Source organism: Poecilia latipinna, unplaced genomic scaffold, assembly GCF_001443285.1.
Source record: "Poecilia latipinna isolate Pla-1442-1.1 unplaced genomic scaffold, P_latipinna-1.0 Scaffold1764, whole genome shotgun sequence".
Lineage (NCBI taxonomy): Eukaryota > Metazoa > Chordata > Actinopteri > Cyprinodontiformes > Poeciliidae > Poecilia > Poecilia latipinna.
Window position 1 is genome coordinate 139,948 of NW_015114380.1, and position 20,903 is coordinate 160,850.

General features: G+C 38.4%; 1 protein-coding gene across 1 annotated transcript in view; it reads left to right on the forward strand.

Moving 5' to 3' along the window:
- Positions 1-2,726: 2,726 nt before the first annotated feature.
- The window catches only part of stk32a (serine/threonine kinase 32A), a 53,680-nt gene continuing 35,503 nt past the window's right edge, over positions 2,727-20,903 (forward strand). Inside the window, exons 1-4 of the mRNA XM_015060996.1 lie at positions 2,727-3,350; positions 4,631-5,088; positions 12,564-12,619; positions 14,738-14,889. Coding sequence (XP_014916482.1) covers positions 5,037-5,088; positions 12,564-12,619; positions 14,738-14,889 — 260 coding nt within the window. The 5' untranslated portion in view covers positions 2,727-3,350; positions 4,631-5,036. The remainder of the gene's footprint in view (positions 3,351-4,630; positions 5,089-12,563; positions 12,620-14,737; positions 14,890-20,903) is intronic.

Here is a 20,903-nt window from a genome sequence, read left to right on the forward strand (position 1 = left end):
TATATATATATATATATATATATATATATATATATATATATATATATATATATATATATATATATATATATATATATATATATATATATATATATATTCTAATTTATTTTAGAGCCATGCAAAACCCAACTGCTTTCAATGTATGTTCCAGCATATGTTAAAATATACGTTCTGTTTATCATGACTGCATTTGCATTATCTAAAGTAAAAAATAACACCTGTCCTTTCTAACAATACAGGCTGATGTTCTCAGCCAAATAAAGCCCAGACTGTACTGCTGTTATCTTAGACACTTTTTGTTCTGACTTTCATCCACTAGGTGGGACTGATTTTCAAGAAACTTTCCTGCAGAGCTTCATTTTGTTCAGCTACCATAGTAGTTAAAAGTTGTTGCTCAAAATCAAACAACTAAATCTGATAAACCAATGCTTCACTTTGCAGGTCAAAATTATTTCATGTACTTACAAAAACATGACAGCAGTGGAACAGGCTGAGGCCTCCCACCTGGTAAGAATCTTTCTTTTGTCTCTTGCAGGTGTAACATGACACAGTCATCACTCATTCCATCCAAAAGACGAGCACACCTACTGATACTGCCAAAAGCCCAATAAGGGATTGGCATGGTTTTTACTGATGCTTGTCACTTTTCATAGCATGCTGAGATGTTCATTGTTCACCCTATCAGTCTCTCAGGTCTGCAGATCAGCTGCTTTTGGAGGTACCAAGATCAAGAAGGAAGCTCAGAGGGGACAGGGCTTTCTCTGTCATGGGCCCCAATTTATGGAACAACTTGCCTTTGCAGGTCAGAGAAGCCCCTTCACCGTCCACTTTTAAAGCTCGTCTTAAAACCCATCTATTTTACTTGGCTTTCAACTCTGGCGGGATCTAGTTTTAAATTGTATGTTTTTGTTTTATGTTTTTTTTTATGTTGTGTTTTAATGTACAGCACTTTGTATCAGCTGTGGTTGTTTTAAAGTGCTTTATAAATAAAGTTGGTATGGTATGGTATGGTATGGTATGGTATGGTATGGTATGGTATGGTATGGTATGGTATGGTATGGTATGGTATGGTATGAAGGTGGATGATACACACTCTCACACATACATACACACACAGTGTGCTTTGGCTTGACTGAACAGCAAGAAGGGGGAAAAAATGAGCAGTGTGCACCGTCAGCATAATTCATCCCTCAGTCCCACCACTCAGCCATTCTCCTTCTGACCTTGGGCCACTGAATTAACAGGGGACTGAGGTGAGTGTGCAGTCCTTTTAATGGATGGATGTGTTTTACAGTTTGTAGTTAATGGCAGCACAAGTTAATGGATGATGGTGGGCTAAACAAATGGCCCAAAACCTGACAAATTATGATGCAGCAAAGAAAAGTTCTGGCTTCAAAGGTATGCAGTAGAAGCATGGCAATGCAAAAATGTTCGTTTGAAATTTCACACATTATGTCAAAACCACAAACTTGCATTTCACTGGGATACTATATTACTGACTCAGCAAAAGATCAGATGAGACTCATGCAATACTTTATGTGACAGAAAACTAAAGCTACTTTCAAACATCTTTCCATGGATGCTTGTCTATAAAAAATGTAATGAAAAATTAAGATTTTCAAGTTTTCTCTTCTGTCAGGACGAAACATTTTACTTTTGCTGAGATGCTTCTGTCCTGTTTCATTTTTTTTTTTTTTTTTTTCACAAAGATGGATCAACAGACCATTTAGCAATGGAATTTCCATGATCTATGACCACCTTCTTAGTGGTTTGATAATTATTAGTCAAAGTGATGAAAAGGTTTGTCATGGTACCAATTTTATTTTCAAATTCAAGCATCCAGAATGCTGAAGTGGCAGGAGCATCTGCAATGTTTTGAGTGAGATTAAATAATTTCATTTCTGGGTCATTGCACTAATTTTTGCAGTCCTTGCAGACATGTGGGGTGCATGTGGAAGCTGAGAGACTCGTGCAGGATTCCCATATGCATCAAACATCAGCTTGCACGAGCTGTAATCAGATTGTATGTTCTTGTGCTACAAACAGGGGTGGATGATCCTGGAATGACTTTGCTTCCCTACACTACAGAAATGAAAGGCAAATATGGAACAGAACAATGAGAATAAACCTAATGAGCTGCAGAAAAAGGGTTCATTAACACACCTCCAGATGTAAATCTTCAGCTTGCCTTATAGAAGGTGAATGGAGAAAGAGACATACCCCAAAAGACTTAAAGCTGCAGTAAAAGATGGTTCCACAAAGTATTGACTCAGGAGGCTGACTTCACTGTTCAAGCTAAAAAAATAAAAAAAATAAAACTGTCTTTATATTGGAATAAAGACAGAATAGAAAATCCTTTATTGTCACACAAAGGGGAAATCCAACTGCAACAGCAGCATCAGATGTTCACACAATAAAAACTCTATATTTATATTTTATATGGAAAATTATTTTGAAACATAGAGTAACTGTATAGAGTTGCATTGAATTCTTGTTTTTCCTGCATAAATAGTTTTACTGCCGAGTGTAAATTTACAGGATTTTACAATAGCAAGATTTTTCATCACATTACAAAAAAATTGACTTTCAGCAGAGCACATGTGCGAGGTGGCAACCCGATATTTGCTGTAGGGGGCGCTGTTCTAAAGGGATCATCAACATGCGTTGCTCCACATAAACTGAAACAATATTTTGATTTTAGGGTTTCTGTCTTTACTCACAATATAAATTAGTGATTTACATTCTTAAAACCAGATCTAAATACAACCTAGCACTTACTTACTGATGTAAACAAGTTCTCATAAGGTCATGTCACATTTATTTTAGGTGATGAATTGTGGCATTTTCAGAATGACATGTTACATCATCACTAGGTGAAATTTACATAACATTTGTGAAGAAGCACATTGGGGGTTCCTCTCATGTTGATGTGTTTGGAGCCCCACGGGGGAACCTCAGCCCCGTGGCCACAGCGGGACCCAGCGGGGAGCCTAATGAAACGTGCCTCCCTGTGGAAACACGGCTGTTGGTGGCCAACCTATTCACTCAGGCTGCGATGTGGAGGTCAGTCGCGCATCAGAGCAACGTGCGGCGCACTCCTCCTACCGAAAAATCCCAGTTTTTGCAGCCTTTGTCCTTCAGAGACGCTGAACGGGATTTCGCATTGTACTCCAGCGCCGCATCCCGAGAGTCACGTCCCGCTGCGCGGACCCATTTTTCGGGTGACAGGTGTCCCGGTGCAGCAACGTCCGGAATACAACTACTGCTTTCAGCTGGACTGTTGCATTACGGTTTCTCTGCAGCAAGCTCGGCTTGGAGCGGTGTCATGCTCAACTATCAGTATTGAGGAGGTAGGTGCACCCCACTGCTGCCACGGGGTACTTTCTATTCAGCGCATGTTCTCAGATCAGATAAGGGGCTCCGAGCACAGTGTCCTCTGCGGGGATCTCAGCACTGCGGCGTCCCGCACTAGTTTTTGAATATTTAATTTAACTCAGAGAGGATGCTCGGACGTGCGGTGGTGACGCATTCTGGATGTGTCAGCTAATAAAGGGTGAATGTAAACAGGCTACATTATTATAAACCCATTCCGTTTAATCCAGTTTTCTTTATTCAACTTTGTCCCATTGAGATCCCACATCTTGTTTGCCAGACAGACCCGACAGAGGCAGCTGCAGCACAATTCAAATAAGCAAAAATCACAAAGAAGTGAATTTATCTCGGAAAACAACAAGGAAAGGTTTGATATTTCCAATTTACATTAAATAAAAGCCGGACCTATTTCTGTAATAAAATCTCAAGGACTTAATATTTGCTCAAAAGAGATAAAATGCTAATGTTACATGGCAAGTTATATCTTGGTTAAATATCAGATATTTAAAAATAAACATTCCTTCTCTTGACCATTATACAGTTATAAAACCTGTAAAATAAAATCACAATGGTTCAAATTATAAATTCACAATCCTTAGATGTTTTTATATAAAGAAAACAATATTGGACCAAGATCTGAACCTTGTGGAACCCCTGATAGACTTTCAGTAAGTCTTCATCATCTTTGTGATAATGTCACTAAAAATATAGGCTGTTACTTATCTTAAGGTGAAGCAACAGAAAACTTTTTCAGGGAAAATGTCCAAAGGAGTTTATGGATAAGACGCATTCAGTTATCTAAGCTAAAGCATTAAAAGATCTACACTAGGTGCCAGTGGTCTGTCTGGCCAGGAAGCAAAATCTCATTCTAACTCCTACAGTTTTGTGAGGACAGCCTGAATTATTTTCGTTCATAGTGCACTAAGTTGTAAATCAAAAGCCTCCAGTTGTATGCTGTTAATGGGAAAGCTGGTTCTACCATTATTCACACATGCTCTGCAGACAGTGCTCCTCTGGGATGGGCTTTTGATTAAAATATGGAAGTTAAATAATTGATAGATGGCAGACAAAGGAAAGATGAAGACTAAAGAGAACGGAACAGAAAGCCCTGTTTCCTCTATAAGTCTGAGCTTTTTAAAACATTGATGTCTTAGTGTCTAGAAAATCAGTATTGTACCATTTCCTCATTGTCCTCCTTTCTGTCCCGCCTCCCTCCAATCAGCTGTTGGTTTCAGGTTTTCCCTGTCTCCCCTCACAGGTTAGACTCCCAGTCAAAGGAGGTTCATAGCCACAGGCATATCACCCACCCTCCTCCTCTCTGCTGGAAAGAGTTGTCCGTCTGCCTGCAGTCGTCTAAAGCACCATTGAAGACAGACAGCAAGCGTAGGGGGTTCTCCCTGTGAGAGAGTGAGTGTGTGTGTGTGTGTGTGTGTGTGTGTGTGTTGGTGGCTTTATAGTTCAACACCCCCAGCCCTTCTCTTTGTGTGTGTTTGCGTTTGTGCAGTGATGTGTGGCCTAAGAGAAGCACTTTAAGTCAGCAAAACGGGATCCAGCCCATGAGTCTCTCAGTGCGCTGAGCCGTTGACCAGGCTATGAAGGAGAGCTGCTCCAAACTAGGCTGAGTTGAGCAAGAGCAGGACGATCTGTGCGAGGAGCAGTCAGCCATGGGACTCGGACAGTCCAGCAAGACCCCGGTCACTGACGACACGGATGAGGGTGAGTGTTAAAACCCAGATGATTCTTTTCAGTGTATTTTTCTTCCTGTTTACTGCCCACAAATGAACTGACAGGTTGTGCATGCAGCATTCAGCATCTTTCCTGCTGCCTCATCAAAGTGTTATTGCTACCTGACAAAATTAGGAACACATAACAGTCAACGGCTGTTTAGCTTAAAGACCAGCAAATTGCTAATAGTGCCTTTTGTGCAATTGCATTATTTGATAAGTTTGCAAAAAATACTATTTTAATTTAGCACAGTTTAATTGCTTTTATTTTAAACAGAAATGAAACAATTATTTTTGCCACAAAAAATATTTTAGATTTTAAAGTTGTAATACAGTTATCTATACCATATATCCAAAAATATAAAAATATAGAATGAACACCTGCTGTTAAATTTTGGAAATGCCACATATAGAATTTGCCTTTACTTTTTTTGAACTTTGGATTGATGCAGCAGTTAATCTTATGGAGCCCTCCCGGGGACATGGAGAAACTTTTTTCTTTTGCGCTCCCTAACAAAAGGTTTTGCGTACCTTCACAATAATCTACTGATCAGTTCATGCGGCATAATTGATACTGTAAGCCTTTCTTACGGTGACCGCCGTAGTTTCTGCTTTAATACAAGCTTATGTAAGGTTTTTCCATGAATGTTAATATCTCGTTGTGACATATCTGACTTTTTATGTCTTTTTCTTTAGTATAGAAAGGCACCACAAACCTATGATATAAACAGAAACTTTCCTTAAGGAGGAAAGAAATAAAAATACATCCTAATTTGGACTATTTCTGAGTTATTATCGTGGGGTAATAAGTCATCTGATTGTGTCTCTGTTATGTTCGTAGTCTGAATGGTTTAAAGGGCTGCTTTCTGTGCCGTTCCATCTGAGCCTTAACATACATAAACATGCAGTAAATAAATCGATTTTCAATCAGTCTTTTGCACCAAAGAGTTAATAATAATAAACAAGTTTTCACTGAGGCTCTGTAAGAGCAATATGAATGAAATAAGTAATTATTGATCTGACAAGAGCAGCTGCTTTGACACCTGGTGGTGGGCGTGTCCATGTGGGCGTGGCTGTCATCAAGTATGAATGGAAAGGTGACTGGCATGGTGGCTTTGTGTGTATGAGGAATCGGGTGAGCGGGTGGTCAGTCCTCGCAAAGTTTGGAGCATCATGATCAAAATGAAATAAATCGATAATTGTGACAGAACAAAGAAGAGGTTTGGAGTTGATTGATACACGAACAGATGAGATTCCCTGAGTTAACCCGGTGCCGCCCTCTACCACCTGCCATGTTTTATAATAATAAAACCTGTTTATTATTATTAACTCTTTGGTGTAAAAAACTGATTGAAAGTGGATTTATTTACTGTATGTTTATGTCTGCTAAGGTTGAGATGGAACTGAACATGAAAACGGCCCTTTAAACCATTCAGACTAGAACACAACAGAGACACAATCAAAACTGTCAGATGACGTATTACCCTGTGATAATAACTCAGAAATGGTCCAAATTAGGATGTATTTTTATTTCTTTCCTCCTTAAGGAAAGTTTCTGTTTGTATAATAGGTTTATGGTGCCTTTCTATACTAAAGAAAAAGATATAAAACATCAGATATTTCACAACAAGATATTAACATTCATGGAAAAACTTTACATAACTTTATATTAATGCAGAAACTACGGCGGTCACCGTAAGAAAGGCTTACAGTATCAATTATGCCGCATGAACTGATTATTGCGAGGGAACACAAAAGTTTTGCGAGGTAATGCAAAAGAAAAACATATTTCCCCATGTCCCCTGGAGGGCTCCGTATAATCTAAACATACAACAGTTCTTTTCTTTACTGAAGCAGGGGACACAACCTTTGAATAATAATAAAGAATCTCCACAAACAAAGTAATCTTCTTGGTGATGAAAGCTGCTTCAGAGACAGGAGAGGGTTTTCCTTTTGAAGTCGTAGGAACCTAATGATTCCACTCTACTTTGCTGTTTTTGCTCAACATTGACGTGTGTATTTCCTCATTGGGTTACAGCTTATGACTCAGTGGAATTGATATGTAATAGGAATGGAGCATCATTCTTACAGTATGATACTTTTCACTGCATGAGCTGATGAAATTTATTCAAAATATATCCTTATTTAAGCTATGATAACACTACCTATAATGTTCATTAGCGTTTTCTATGCATGAATTTTATCACACCAGTCCTGTTTTATTTATCTTACTTGTTTTATATTGTGTGCTGCTTTTTAATAATAATCATCACACCGGGGATGAGGATCTGCATAGGTTTATTTCTACAACATGGCAGCACGGGGGACACTTCTTTAGCAGGCGGTGACATGCTCTCTCACATTTCCCAGCATGGTAGTCAGGCAGCTTACAACAAATGACAAGGAAGGTAAAAATAAAATTGTGCACAAATTAACACTACTGAAGTAGATTCATCATTACTCCAAAAACAGTATGAAATAAAAATGACTTACAAAACTTAAAGTTCTGCTTAATTTAAATCACCAAGAGAAAATATCAATATCCCTTTATTACCTAAAGTAAGAAGCTTATCTCACAATGTTCACAATGTATTCATTCAATTAAAATATATAAAATCACAACAGACAGCAGCCTGTATTTAAATACAGTCGTATTGCATGAAACACTACTGTGGTATCCTCTCTGCAGCAGATCAAAGACAACAGGGAAATATTCAGACAAATTTGATGAAAGTAACATTTTTCTTTCTTCAAATTCACAGTAAAGCTTAAAATCAACTTAGCCACAGTTTAACATTATTAAAATAATTAGAATAAATTTCAATATAATTAGTGGAGCTGAGGAAGAAGCAGCATTTGAAAGCATCTTAGCAACATGATGATAAATTAGCTAATTTTTTTTTTTTTTTCTGCTGAAGCTTCATCATCCAAACATGATTTGTGCCAGACTCATTAAGATTCCACCAATCACAATATTTGGGAACCAAAGGTAAAAACTGTGTAAAATGCAGTAGTTTCAAAACTACTAAAAGTTCCCATCATGTTGTACTCTTTTTAATGAGATTCCATAAATTATGCTGGATTGACCAGACATTTTCTCCAGTTTAATGTAGTGTGGAATATTGGAGCGCTCCCTCTACCCAACTGTTGCTGTACACTGCCTATCAGCTGGCTCACTGAACACTGCTATGCTCTCAGTCACTTATGAGTAAAACCATTCAGAAATAATTCCTGTTGTAAAATAAACTGAGAGCTATGGTGTGGAAACTAAACCAACCCAACTGATTTCTGGCGACTTTTAGCCTTCAATGTGTTTGTGAAAGTATTGATTACTGATTTGAGCAGGACGGTACAGTACAGCGTCTGTAACAACCTTCACTGGTCAAGTAAGATTTACTGATGGAGGGAATGATGATGTATGGTTTGTACAACTTGCCACTCCAGTCAATTCTAACATATATTCTCTAAACATGTTTTGTAGCATTTTGAAATGTTTGCTATTAATAAAGTGAAATACCCCAGTTCTTGGAGCCGCCCAGTTTAGTTGTGGAACAAACTAGCTAAACTGGGATATTTTTACAGACGTAACATTTATTGCTTGTTCCATAATTGACTATATTATGTTTGTTTGATGTAAAGTGGTTTGAACTGTCTTTTTGGTGACATGTGCTACACAAATGAACTTGACTTGATTCAGCTAACTTTCTGAAATGCCTGGACGCCTTCAGTCCTCAGCAAAACCGTAGCTAAAGCCTGACTCAAGTGTTCACGTTTATAGTCGTTTTTTTAAACTGACTGGGAACAAACTTCCTTCTCATCTCTTGATATGTCAATTTCCAATTCTAATATTTTGATAAGTGTCAGTACTCTGCATGTTAAGTATACATATTAACATCCATCATGCAATCACTGCTTTGAGTAGCAATAAAAATGCTAATTGACTTTTCACTGTCACTCCAAGGTGATATTGGTAACAGTTTCTTGTTGGTTGTTCTGTGAAGCTGTGAATCCATTTGCTGCGGCAAAATGTACATAGTATGTTATTTAATTAACAAATACACAGCACAGAAACACCTAAAGCATTTTAATAAAGTCAAAGAAAAATTGACTAGCAATACCCTTTACTCTCCTTTAGTTATTGACACCCATGACACTTTTTTTTTTTTTTTACCAAAGCAGTTAATTTCTAAAAGAAACGTCAGAATTGTTGTGTCTGAGACACAATACAGCTGGGACAAATTGTTTATCACATCAACAGGATACAAAAATGAATTAAATGTTAAAATTTCTGTAGAAATGTTAACATTTAATTTCTGTAAATGATCAAACCACATCCTGTCATTTGGTGCTGGCTGACTTTTTCAGAGGTGTTTGTATGAAGGTAGACTCTGTCAAGACTTGTTTATCTCCCCAGAGTTTGATGTTTGCAGATCATACGTCACCAGGTGTGTGTGCGTGCGTGTGTGTGTGTGTGTGTGTGTGTGTGTGTGTGTGTGTGTGTATGTGTGTGTGTTTCCTTCCCACACTGTGCAGCCATGTGAGGTCTTACTTAATTGATTGGCCACTTTTAGTGGCCACCAGAATTTATTCACGGCTGGACACAGACCTTAAATTTCAGTTACCAAAGACGACCGATGTTCTGACACAAAGTGGGCACTCAGATAATTTGCTGGAGTAATAAGACAAAGATTGAGAGACAGACATAAAATTACTTTTACTCCACATTTTAAGACATTTAGATTCACCTAACTTAATACAAAATGTCATTTAAGCCAAAACATGTGAAAGAACCTATCCATAGATTTGAATTATTCTGTTGCAGCTCAGATTTAAAGATTTCTGTTGATGTTAGACCAAACTATAATCATGACCGGCTTTAGGCTATGACTTTCAGCTAATCAATAGATGAGATTTTAACTTTGAGGCTTTACCTTATTTAGCCATGACTCAGTATTAAGTTTATCCTTAGTAGATTGTTTTAGAGCGATCTATGCTGTCTTAAAAATTAGTGTTCATAAGGTACATCAGGTGCAGGCAATCTGGTCACAGTTGATGGGGAGATGGATGGAGCGGGGCAATCCAGGAAGGAAATTTGTTCCAACCTTGAACATTTCTGTTCAGAGATGCTTTCTCTAAAACTTTGTGGTTTTATTGCAACTAAATGTGAAAGAGTAGGAAGAGATGATGTGTTTTAAGGTGTTGGATGTGCTGATTAAACCACCGCTAGACTCCTGCTCAATCTGTTCGATCACATTAGAAACCCTCTGTCACATCAGATCAGGTTATTCAAGTGAGTGAGAAAGAAAAAAACTGACATTAATGTTTACCTGGAGGCCAAATCCAATATTTTCACAGTTAATGTGTTCTTTCAAGAGGATTCAGATTTCATTTCGTTCAAACTTGGGTCACCACTGACAGAAGGCAGATGTTATGGTTGTGCATATACAGCATAAAGGTGGAAGTGGCATGATTTGGGGATGCGTTACTGCTGGAGGACCTGGTCAGCTCTCCATCAGATGAACTCTGTCAGAAGGTGTTTGTAAAAAATGTAAGACCATCTGTAAAAAAAATAAACCTAAAGGAAAACTGGAGCCTTGGATATAAAAATATTCAAAAGGAACTGGTTGAGGATTAGGAAATCCTAATTTTTGTAACTTAAGTGCAAGCAAATCATCTTTTTCTAGTTATGAGAAAAAAAATTACAGATTGATATGAGAATGATTCCTGATAAAGATTCAATATTTAATGAATATCCTAAATTCTACACAACTGTTAAAATTTATCTCTGTAAATATGCTGTGTAACAAACAAAAGAAATAATTAAAAAGGAGATAAACTCTGGTTGTTCTGAGAATTTCAATCTTCTTTTATCCCATTTGTTGAATTGAAGGAGCTAAAGATCTCCAGATTAATCAGAAATCTCTGATATTCTGGCATGAACCAAAATAATCTTCAGCACAAGCGATGTCCACTAAGACTGCTGCATGGTTTCCCTTAAGAGTCATTTCAAAGATTTGAGGGGACATTTCCAGTGCTTTCCTTTTAGCAGCTTTCCAGTGTTTGGTTCATTTTGTTATCAAGTCACTGTCTAACAAACACACATATGGGAACACAGCCAGAGCATTTCCCTCTGTCTCACTCCTCTCTATCAGCCACTTTATCGGCTATTGGAAGCGGATGGGGGCTGTTTGTTTCTTGCTGTCATGACAACGAGGACAGACGGTTTTCCCCCTCTGCTGCTGTCCCAGAGGATGGAACAGCTGCTGCCCGTTGTTTGCTCTCATCGGATGACACACTCAAATGATGCTACACATACATTGACAATTACCAAAAACACACTCATCCACAGGACATTTAAAACACTACACTGTGCACACACACAGGGACACACACTCTTACATTTAGCCTGCAGCCACTAGATCAATTGGATGTGACAGCTGATGTTATGCTCCGTTAGTCACGTATCAGTGGCACTTCCCCGTTTCACACTATCTGTGCCGGGGTGTTTACGAAACCTGTCCAGATATAGTCCACATGGGACCAGCTATATAACACACACATATCACAAACATGCAGATTTAGAGTTGCCACTGTCTAAAGTCAACACAGACCCATAGAGGCTTCTGGTAATTACAGTCATTTCACTGCTTAGCTACTGGGAGATCCTGTCCTGATGATTTCAGAGACACAGCTGCGTTCGTGGATTAGATGTAAGATAATGTGATTACAGGAAGACACACAAGGAAGCAAAGGAAAAGAGAGGGAGGAGGTTTATATTTTACTTTCAGTGGCTTGATGTGCTGAAGTAAATGATGGACACTCGAGTAACGGCATGAAATAATCAACATCTGCACAAGAGTGTAATTGGCACTTTGACAGCCTTTCTCTCGTTTAACTCAGCTGAGGAAATCATGAGACCCTGGAACTCATCTGGGAGTCATTTTAAATTTAAGTGACACCTGCTAATCAGTTTAGACTGAACTAATCATATTAGGTGGGCCTGATCCTCACACTCTCTGATGTACAGTGGATTTGACTATGAAGTAACTGCATAGCCTCATTCTGGCTGTGTTTATGTCTGTCTGTCCATCCGTCCATCCATCTGGTCATGATCTTTAATCTCCTTCCTGTCCAGTTTTGTATACTTGTTCCATATTCAAACCACTTAAAACTATGTATCAACCTTAGATTTACTGTAAATTTTTATGTTTCTTCTTATGAAGTGAAATAAAATGTACTGGGAAAACTCTGAAAATATGAGCCTGCAAGCCTTGACTTGAAAAATGTGTATGGACCTTGACCCTGCTGTACTTGTAGAACTGAACTGGGTTTAATGACAGTAGATTTCAATAACTTCTATGCAGTAACTTACCATTGATCAGAATCATCAGTTACAATTTCTAAATGTATTTTTTTGAGTTTCAGACAATGCATAATAATTTTTTCTTTCTGTTTTTTTTGTTACAGTCAATTTTGACCATTTCCAAATCTTGAGGGCTATCGGAAAAGGGAGTTTTGGAAAGGTAAGTTAAAGTTATTTACCTTTTGTCCACCTTCAACATATTTAAATCAATTACTTGTATCCCGAATAATGAACTTAAAACACTAGCTTCATGTAAAACATGCAGTGTCCCTGCAGGCACGTTTTGTTCTCATTCTATGGTATCACAAATTCCTGCTGGTGCCTTGTTGGTAGATAACACTGGCACCATTTTTCTACTGCAACAGTCATTTGTTCTGATCTCACACAGGCTTTAGAACGGTACACTTTGCTTTCCATCATTCTGTTTGTCTAGTTGGGTGCAACACGGTAATATTTTAGCACTTTTCTCATCTGATTTTCATTTCCTTCTCAAATAATCTGATATGTAACTTGTGATTTATATGCAAATGGTTCATTAAGTAGTTATCTGAATCCATTCATGGATAAAAATTTGAATAGAAATCAGGTATTGTGATAGCTAAGATGATGAAGATAAAAAATGCATCTGTGTGTAGAGCTGTAAATCCACAGAGTGTATTGTGTATGTATTTGGTTCCCAGTGAACGATGGGAACCAACATTTTATCAATGTTATAAAACTGTCACTAATTTCAATGTCAATTTTATTCATGAAGCAATTTACAAACAGCTATTAGCTGTAAAAAAAAAAAAAAAAGTAAAAATACATAGAAATAAAACACAATAAATTAAACAAACAGGGTGGCAAATTGTAATGTTGGGCCTTCTGTAAATGCCAAAGAATAAAAATGAGTTTTGAGGAGTGATGTGAAGTTTTCCAGGCCATCAGCAGATCTGAAGGGTAAGTTGTTCCACAAATTAGGAGCAGTGACAGCAAATGCCCCGTCTCCTCTGCTTCTGGGAACACATTACAGCGGTTTATTATTTGATCGAAGTGTTCTGGAAGTGGAATGGTTGTGAAGAATGTCCTGGAGATAAAAACCAATAAGTGAATTTTAAAATCAAATCCGGTAAGAAGCTGGCAGCCAATCCTCAGAATCCAATACTGGGGTTATATGCTGTCGTTTCTGGGTTCCAGTTAAGACAGAGTAATAAATCCAGTTATACAACATTATGGTATACATTCCAGCTAAGTTTACCTTTTAATTTGTTTGAAAAGAACCAGGGACACAAGAGAAACAAATCTAAGTTTACAGCAGCTGGACTACAACATTTGAAACCACATATTTCAAAGTGATTCCCCTTCCTACCCAGTATGTTGTTTTAAGTACATAATGTATACAAATACACACACTCACAAACACACCACACATCCACATAACGTCAGTGCAAGTCCAACAGCAGATAATCAGCCTAATAACAGGAAAGGCAAGCTGTTGGATGTGAAGAGTGAAGCGAAGTGAAGCGAAGTGAAGCGAAGTGAGGCGATCAGGCTTTGGGTGATTCATTGTGTCAGTTGGTGCAGAGATCACTCACTTAGACAGCAGCAATCATTGGATTATTGATGTTCCCAGAATGAACAAGAACAACTGCAAATAAATTGGTCATAATGCAGCACTGAAAATTGCAATTATTCTTATCAAAGTCTAAAATGTGTTTCTATCATTTGACATGTAACCAGAAGCCATGATTCCACTGGGTTTTACGTGTTTCTGGGTTAAATCTGAAACACCAGAGGTACTGCATTTCTCAGTTTTTTGTACTTGCCATGCACCAAGTTTTTTCCAAGTTTAAAACTCAAACTTGTAGATAATCTGAAACGTTTTAAATTCATGATTACAAGGAAGAAAAAATGTTCTGAGGATTTCTGCAGGCATGATTGTTTGAGGGTTTGTTGTGCCACATTCAATGAAGATTGATTCATGAATCTCATAAGGATGTTGGCATTTATAAACCAATCAGGTAATAAAGAGGTGAGAGTCTATTATCGCTGGTTTTGTATTTGTCACCCATGTAAACATGCTCTCTCTTTCACTGCCAGTGCAGTACATCTCTAGTTTTGTTGGATAATTGTTAATTGGCAGCTGTTAGAAGATGTTTTAATGATGTGTCAAATTGGTATGCATTATCTTTCAGAATGAGTTCCACATTATACATTATATTAATAACATTTTCCAATCATTTACCAGGGCAATAAAGCATTGATGAGAATAAGCATTACCCTCATATGATCCCAACAGGTTTGCATCGTGCAGAAGAAGGACACCAAGAAGATGTACGCCATGAAGTACATGAACAAGCTGAAATGTGTGGAACGCAACGAAGTGAGAAATGTCCTGAAAGAGCTGCAGATCATGCAGAACCTCGAGCATCCCTTCCTGGTCAACTTCTGGTAAGCACAGATCCATCTTTAAAACATGAGTTGTGGTAAAGATTAAGACATAAATCCTTCCATCCATCCATTTTCTGAACCCCCTTGTCCCTCAGTGGGGTCGGGAGGGGTGCTGGTGCCTATCTCCAGCTAACATTCCGGGCGAGAGGCGGAGACATAAATCCTAATTGTTACAACTTTTTTCAGTGTTTTTAAATAAGAAGTAAAGAGTAAAAAAACAAAATCACAAGAAAGTTGGAACCTCAACATAACAGGGACGTAAACAGAGAGTGGCGCAGTGCACAGACTCACCAGACAAACAATACCAGTGCTTGCTTGATTGCATGCTGTGCTTGCCAAAAAAAAGACTGGAAGTTAATTTTGTTGGCAGTGCAAGCCCCCATGGGTGGGGTGATTTCCTCTAGAGATGTGCTTGGGTCAGCGCTGTGCCCACTCACCCACCCTCTCCTCTTTCTTTCTGCTCTCTCACTGTGTTGAGCTGGCATAAGGTACGATCATCCTGTGGTAAGCACTCAAGGTCAAAGACAGGGAGAGACCACCTGCAAGTCTACGCACTGCGTTGAGCCAATTACATGCAGAAAACTGTCCTCTGGCCTGTCCCTCTTTTCTCTCATCTGTGTCCTCCCTCATTAGCCTTGTCTTCTCACACTTTCCTTTTTGTCTCTCTTACCATCTGTTCTACTTCTTTTCCCCTTCTCTTGTTGTCACTGATCCTCCTATTGGTTGCCACTAAATATGACCTAATATTTTGGGCAAAGTTTTCAAAGCAACAAAACACTTAGTAAAACAAAAATCAAAGGAGCCAGACCACTGTATGTAGGGTTACAAAGAACTTCAACATTTGGAACATCAGTTTAGAACCCTGTTGTAGTGAAAGATCCTGTTGTTTATTCAGAATCATTGCTGTTTCAAAGGTTCACAAGGAGGAATGTAATAATGTGGACTTTGTAGACTTAATTTATTTGAGGATGACTGCTACCTCGGTGCCTGCTGTATTTCTTGCAGATGATCATATTTAAATCATAAAGTGAAAATATTGCGACCTGAAAATTAATCTCAGCTGGTGAACTTGAAGAGTTTCTTTGTGGCAGCATATTTATTATTACAGCTATCTAAATCCAGAGCGGAGTTGGAACAGACTGCAGGTGCATTAGATGTGCTGGGAGTATTTCTCATGTATATTAAAGCATAACATAAACAAATATATTCAGAGAAATCCACAGGATACTGTCCCAGCAGCTTATGCAAACAGTAATGATATTTATCATTAAAAACTCATTGTAAGCAAAGTTCTTAGGACTTTTTATTGCATTAAATCTTTTGTGTCTATGCTGGAGAATGAATGGCACTTTGACTGAAGAGAAAGCCTTGAAAGCATCACAAAAAGGTTGTACAGTAAAAATTTCACTTGCTTCAGGGAGTTTTTATTTATTGATTTTGCTCAGTCCTTATATAATAATACCAGTGCATCATATGTGGACATCTTTCTGAGTTGTACCTTATTCAGTCACGTTCTAGGAAACCACACAGCTGTATCACTAGATTCCAGGAAAATTGTTTTTCTACTGAAACAAACTATAGAAAAACACTTATTTATTAAGACATGCAGGCTTAGTAAAGCAGACGGGTACTGTGAAGTCAGTACAGATTTTGACTGTATAGAATAAGCAAAGATAAGCCTGACTCCAGACTTTAGTGTCACAAGTACTGCCAGCAAGCATAATGCCTCCTTTTACTTTTAGTGCTGCAGAATTTGGCGAAAGTTTGAAAGCAGTTTGCCAGCTCGTTGCATTTTTGGCTTGATCTCAAGGTGACCTGGTGAAATACAAGATCACCTAATCCAGTCTAGTCAAAGAAAATAAAATCAAGTTCTCTCACTGCCAAATTGTGACTGAACTTGGAGTAAAATCAGGCCTTACTTTCTGAAATGAAACATAAAAATGTATTGTTTTAGAATACAGAATAAACTTGCTAGTTTTTCAATACTTGGGCCAATTTGCCTGTCTGTAACGGATATAGGTGAATGTGATTTTGCATACAGCTGCAGCTCCGTCCCTGTGCTCAGGAAACATTGGACACAGACTGATGGGAGCTGTCAGTCAGGGGGAGGCATGAGGAGAAATGGTGGGAGAAATGTTGGAGGGCTGTCGCTATTGATCCAACATATCACAGTATGCATGGTTGGCTGCCTGAATCCATCTCAGCGAGATGCTGAGGTCACTGTGTGCTTGTGGGGGTAGTATTAATGTCTAATGACTATAATTGCAAAACTATATTTAATTATTCTCATTCCTTGCTAAACATTGTTATCCTGCTAAAGGTTATGTATAAAAATAAAGGTAAATTAGATAATTTACAGTAATTAAGATACAGTGCTGTAAAAAGTATATTTTACATTCAGGTTTCTTCTGCCTTTGCTTCTTTTGTCTGATGTACTTGTTCAGATCGTCAAACTACTTAGAGCCAAACGTGAATTCAAAATTGTTTCCTTTTGATGATTTCATTTATTCAGGGTTAATCCATCCACCCATCCATTTTCTTTACACCCTCAGTGGGGTCGGGAGGCACTGGTGCCTCTCCAGCTAACGTTCCGGGCGAGAGGCGGGGTCACCCTGGACAGGTCGCCAGTCTGTCGCAGCAGGGTTAATCCCTAAACATAATATCTAATGGTAACAGGTGGCAGCAACTGTCATTCATAAAGAAAAAGAAGAAAAAAAAAGAAAAATAGTTTATTGGGGCTATGGATGAATTTTCTGTGGAGATCTGTGGTGCTTTAGATGTTCTGCTTCTTTCGATGGCCTCCTGGTTGAGTCTCCACTGTGTTCTTGGAATAGACTTTGACCAGCCGCTTCTGGAAGCTTCTTCCATGTTTGCTCTGTTTGGAGATTATGACTCTCACAGCTGTTCACATGAGTCCCAAAGTCTTAGAAATGAATTTGTGGCACATTTACACATCAATGACTTACTGTAGTTTTTCACCTGTCTTGTATTTCTTTGGTTATTGATTGGGTCATGATATGTTGCTTTTGAGATTATTCACGCTACTTGGTGGGTGTGGCTTGTGAAATTAAAATTTACTTTCCGAAGAATGTGGTTAATGACAGAAAATGCATGATTTCATGGTTTAACATTGTCTGGCAGTTGTAGACAGCTTTTTTAATTAAATGAAATTATAAATTAAAACCCTTTTCTGTTGATTTCTTAGTCGTCTGGTAAGAAATGATGTTCTGAAACATTTAAGCGCAACAAAAAAAAGCACAAAATGAGGAACATTTTAAGGGAGCCAATTATTCATAGCAGTGCAAGTCAAATTCAGCCTGAAGTTATTATTTCTGTCATCTGTGTAATATTACAAGACAGAAGTGTTTCCTCGGACAGAGGGGACGGTGGCGCCTTTTGTAAGGACATGTTCCCATTAACTTTTGAGCCCCTGTGGTTTCCTGAGATGTCCATTACTGAGTTGCCGAGGGGCACCGCTGTCTCTAAGAGCTCGGTGCAGGATTCGCTCCCATAAGACTGAGTGCCTGAAGGCCACCAAGAGGTCACATTGAAATGCATGTGTGGCAGAGCAGAGACAGCGAAAAAATATTAGCTGAAGAGTGCATTGGCACATAGGGGACCAGGAAGAGGCTGTGAAAGGATGCAAGCGAACCCGCACAGTATAAAGCAACCAGGCTCAGTGCCAGGAAGGCTAATGAAACGTCTGCAGCACTTCAATATAATGTACAGGCGCTAATCTGAAGCATAGCTGCGGCTCTCTGCTCTTTGTTGAAAAGTTGTTTCAAGAATCAAGCAACAGCTGCTCTTGGCTGTCAAATGTGATATTTCTAGTTTTATTTGACTCTAATAGCTGCAAAATACAAACATGACATGACATATCATGAAATAGGATGAAAGTATCTGTCTCCACTTTCTTAGAAGGCATTTATCTTGATTTTAATATTTACATAAGACTGCTTACATTTCCCAGCATGTTCCATAACACAGATTGAAACAAGTTGTTAAATAGGTTAAACTCAATCAATTATCAATCTCACCTGATTGATCTCAGCTGATGTCATTGTGCACAACTTCTCACAAGCCAGACCAATAAACTGAATAAAGAACAACACAAGTACCAGGTAAAGAGATTTAGATTTTCCTTCTGTTAGACGCCGAGTAAGTTTTATATTAATAAGATGATTTCATGCATTTTCCTGCATTGTAGATTTTGTAGTTTGAAAATTAAAACCTTCCATAATTCTTTTTCACTTCGGGTGTTTTGTAAAAGCGACTGCAGCCTCCGTTCAGAGGAACATGACAGAAAGGAATACAGAAACATGCTGATTGAGACATTTCAGAGGAGAATGTGTTATTTTTAAATGAAATACTTGAGAGTCTGAAAAACTACAAACGTTGTTACATAAAGAAAAATTAGTGGTGTCAGTTTAATTTTATTCTGATACATAACTAAAAGATCCAGTTTCAAACTGACTGGAATTCTGACTGAGCATTTTTCACAACATAAATAGTTACATAATCAGAGATAGCATATTCTTAGAATAAATAATCACTTAGTTACAAATACTAATACAATACAATACAAATAAGATTAAACTACCATCTATTTATAAAATAAATATATTTTTTTTATAAAATAAAAAAAAACTTGAATCACATTTTAACCTGATGCACTACAGTTAACTACACAGCTGTTTTCCTGACAGAAGGCAAGAAAAAGAACAATTAAAGTTCAGTTTGTGTCTCCTAAACACTTGTGACAGCAGCCTCTTGGGTTGTTTCTCAGCCGCAGCCACCTCTGCTGGGTTTGAGGTATTTATTCTGAGTGTGTAGGTGTGTGTGCGTGTGTGTGCATGTGTGATGCAGAGGTAGGATGAAGAAAAAAAGACAATAAGGGACTCACTAAAAACAGAGGAGAAACAGAGAGGATCAAAGGCAAAGGCTGTTAATCAAAAGATTAATCGACAGAGTAAAACAGCTCCTGTCCAATAAACACAAACTGTAGTGTAGTTCATGCTTTAGTGTACCAAAAGGCTTTTCTGTTATCCTGGCCTACAGTTTGAAGCTTTTTCTTTCACACTGTTGCACTCAATGAAACTTCTAAGGAAAAATTATGCAATGCAGTTCCACTCAGAGCAATTACAGTGTTGCAGAGAAGCAGTGAATATTTGCCCTGATATTTGTTGATGCTGTTTAAGAGAATTAACTAGTTTTATAATCTGTAATTGAGTGCACAAGTTTCAATTTATCCTGGATTTTCCCAAAACTCAAACTGCATATGTCACTTTGACCAGTGAAGGCTCAGCATTTAAAAGGAGAAATGACAACAAAGTGCATTTGAGGTGGATTTATTAAAGAACTGCAGATCACTTTTGCACCAACACCATTACACAAAGAAACTGGCTTTTATATCCTGGACAATTTCACCAGACATACCAAGAAGAGGGCTAATCAATATAACAAGGAATAAACATTATTTACACAAACCTAACACCAAAACAATATAAACTATATAAAAATCCCCTTCTCACCCTCCGCGGGTGGTCTCTCTCTCTCTCTCTCTCTCTCTCTCTCTCTCTCTCTCTTTCATCCTCTGAGCTCGGGTCCTCTACCAGAGGCCTGGGAGCTTCAGGTTCTCCTCCAGTATCTTGGCTGTGCCTAGAACTGCACATTTCTGGACTGAGATGTCTGATGTTGTTCCTGGGATCTGTTGTAGCCACTGCTCCAGTTTGGGGGTGACTGCCCCGAGGGCCCCGATGACCACAGGCACCACTGTGGTCTTCACCTTCCAGGCCTTCTCCAGTTCCTCTCTGAGGCCCTGGTATTTCTCCAGTTTCTCCTTTTTCCTGATGTTGTGGTCACTTGGTATTGCTACATCCACCACAACGGCTTTCCTCTGTTCTTTATCCACCACCACAATGTCCGGTTGGTTCGGTATTACCATCTTGTCTGTCTGGATCTGGAAGTCCCACAGGATCTTGGCTTGGTTATTCTCCACCACCTTTGGGGGTGTC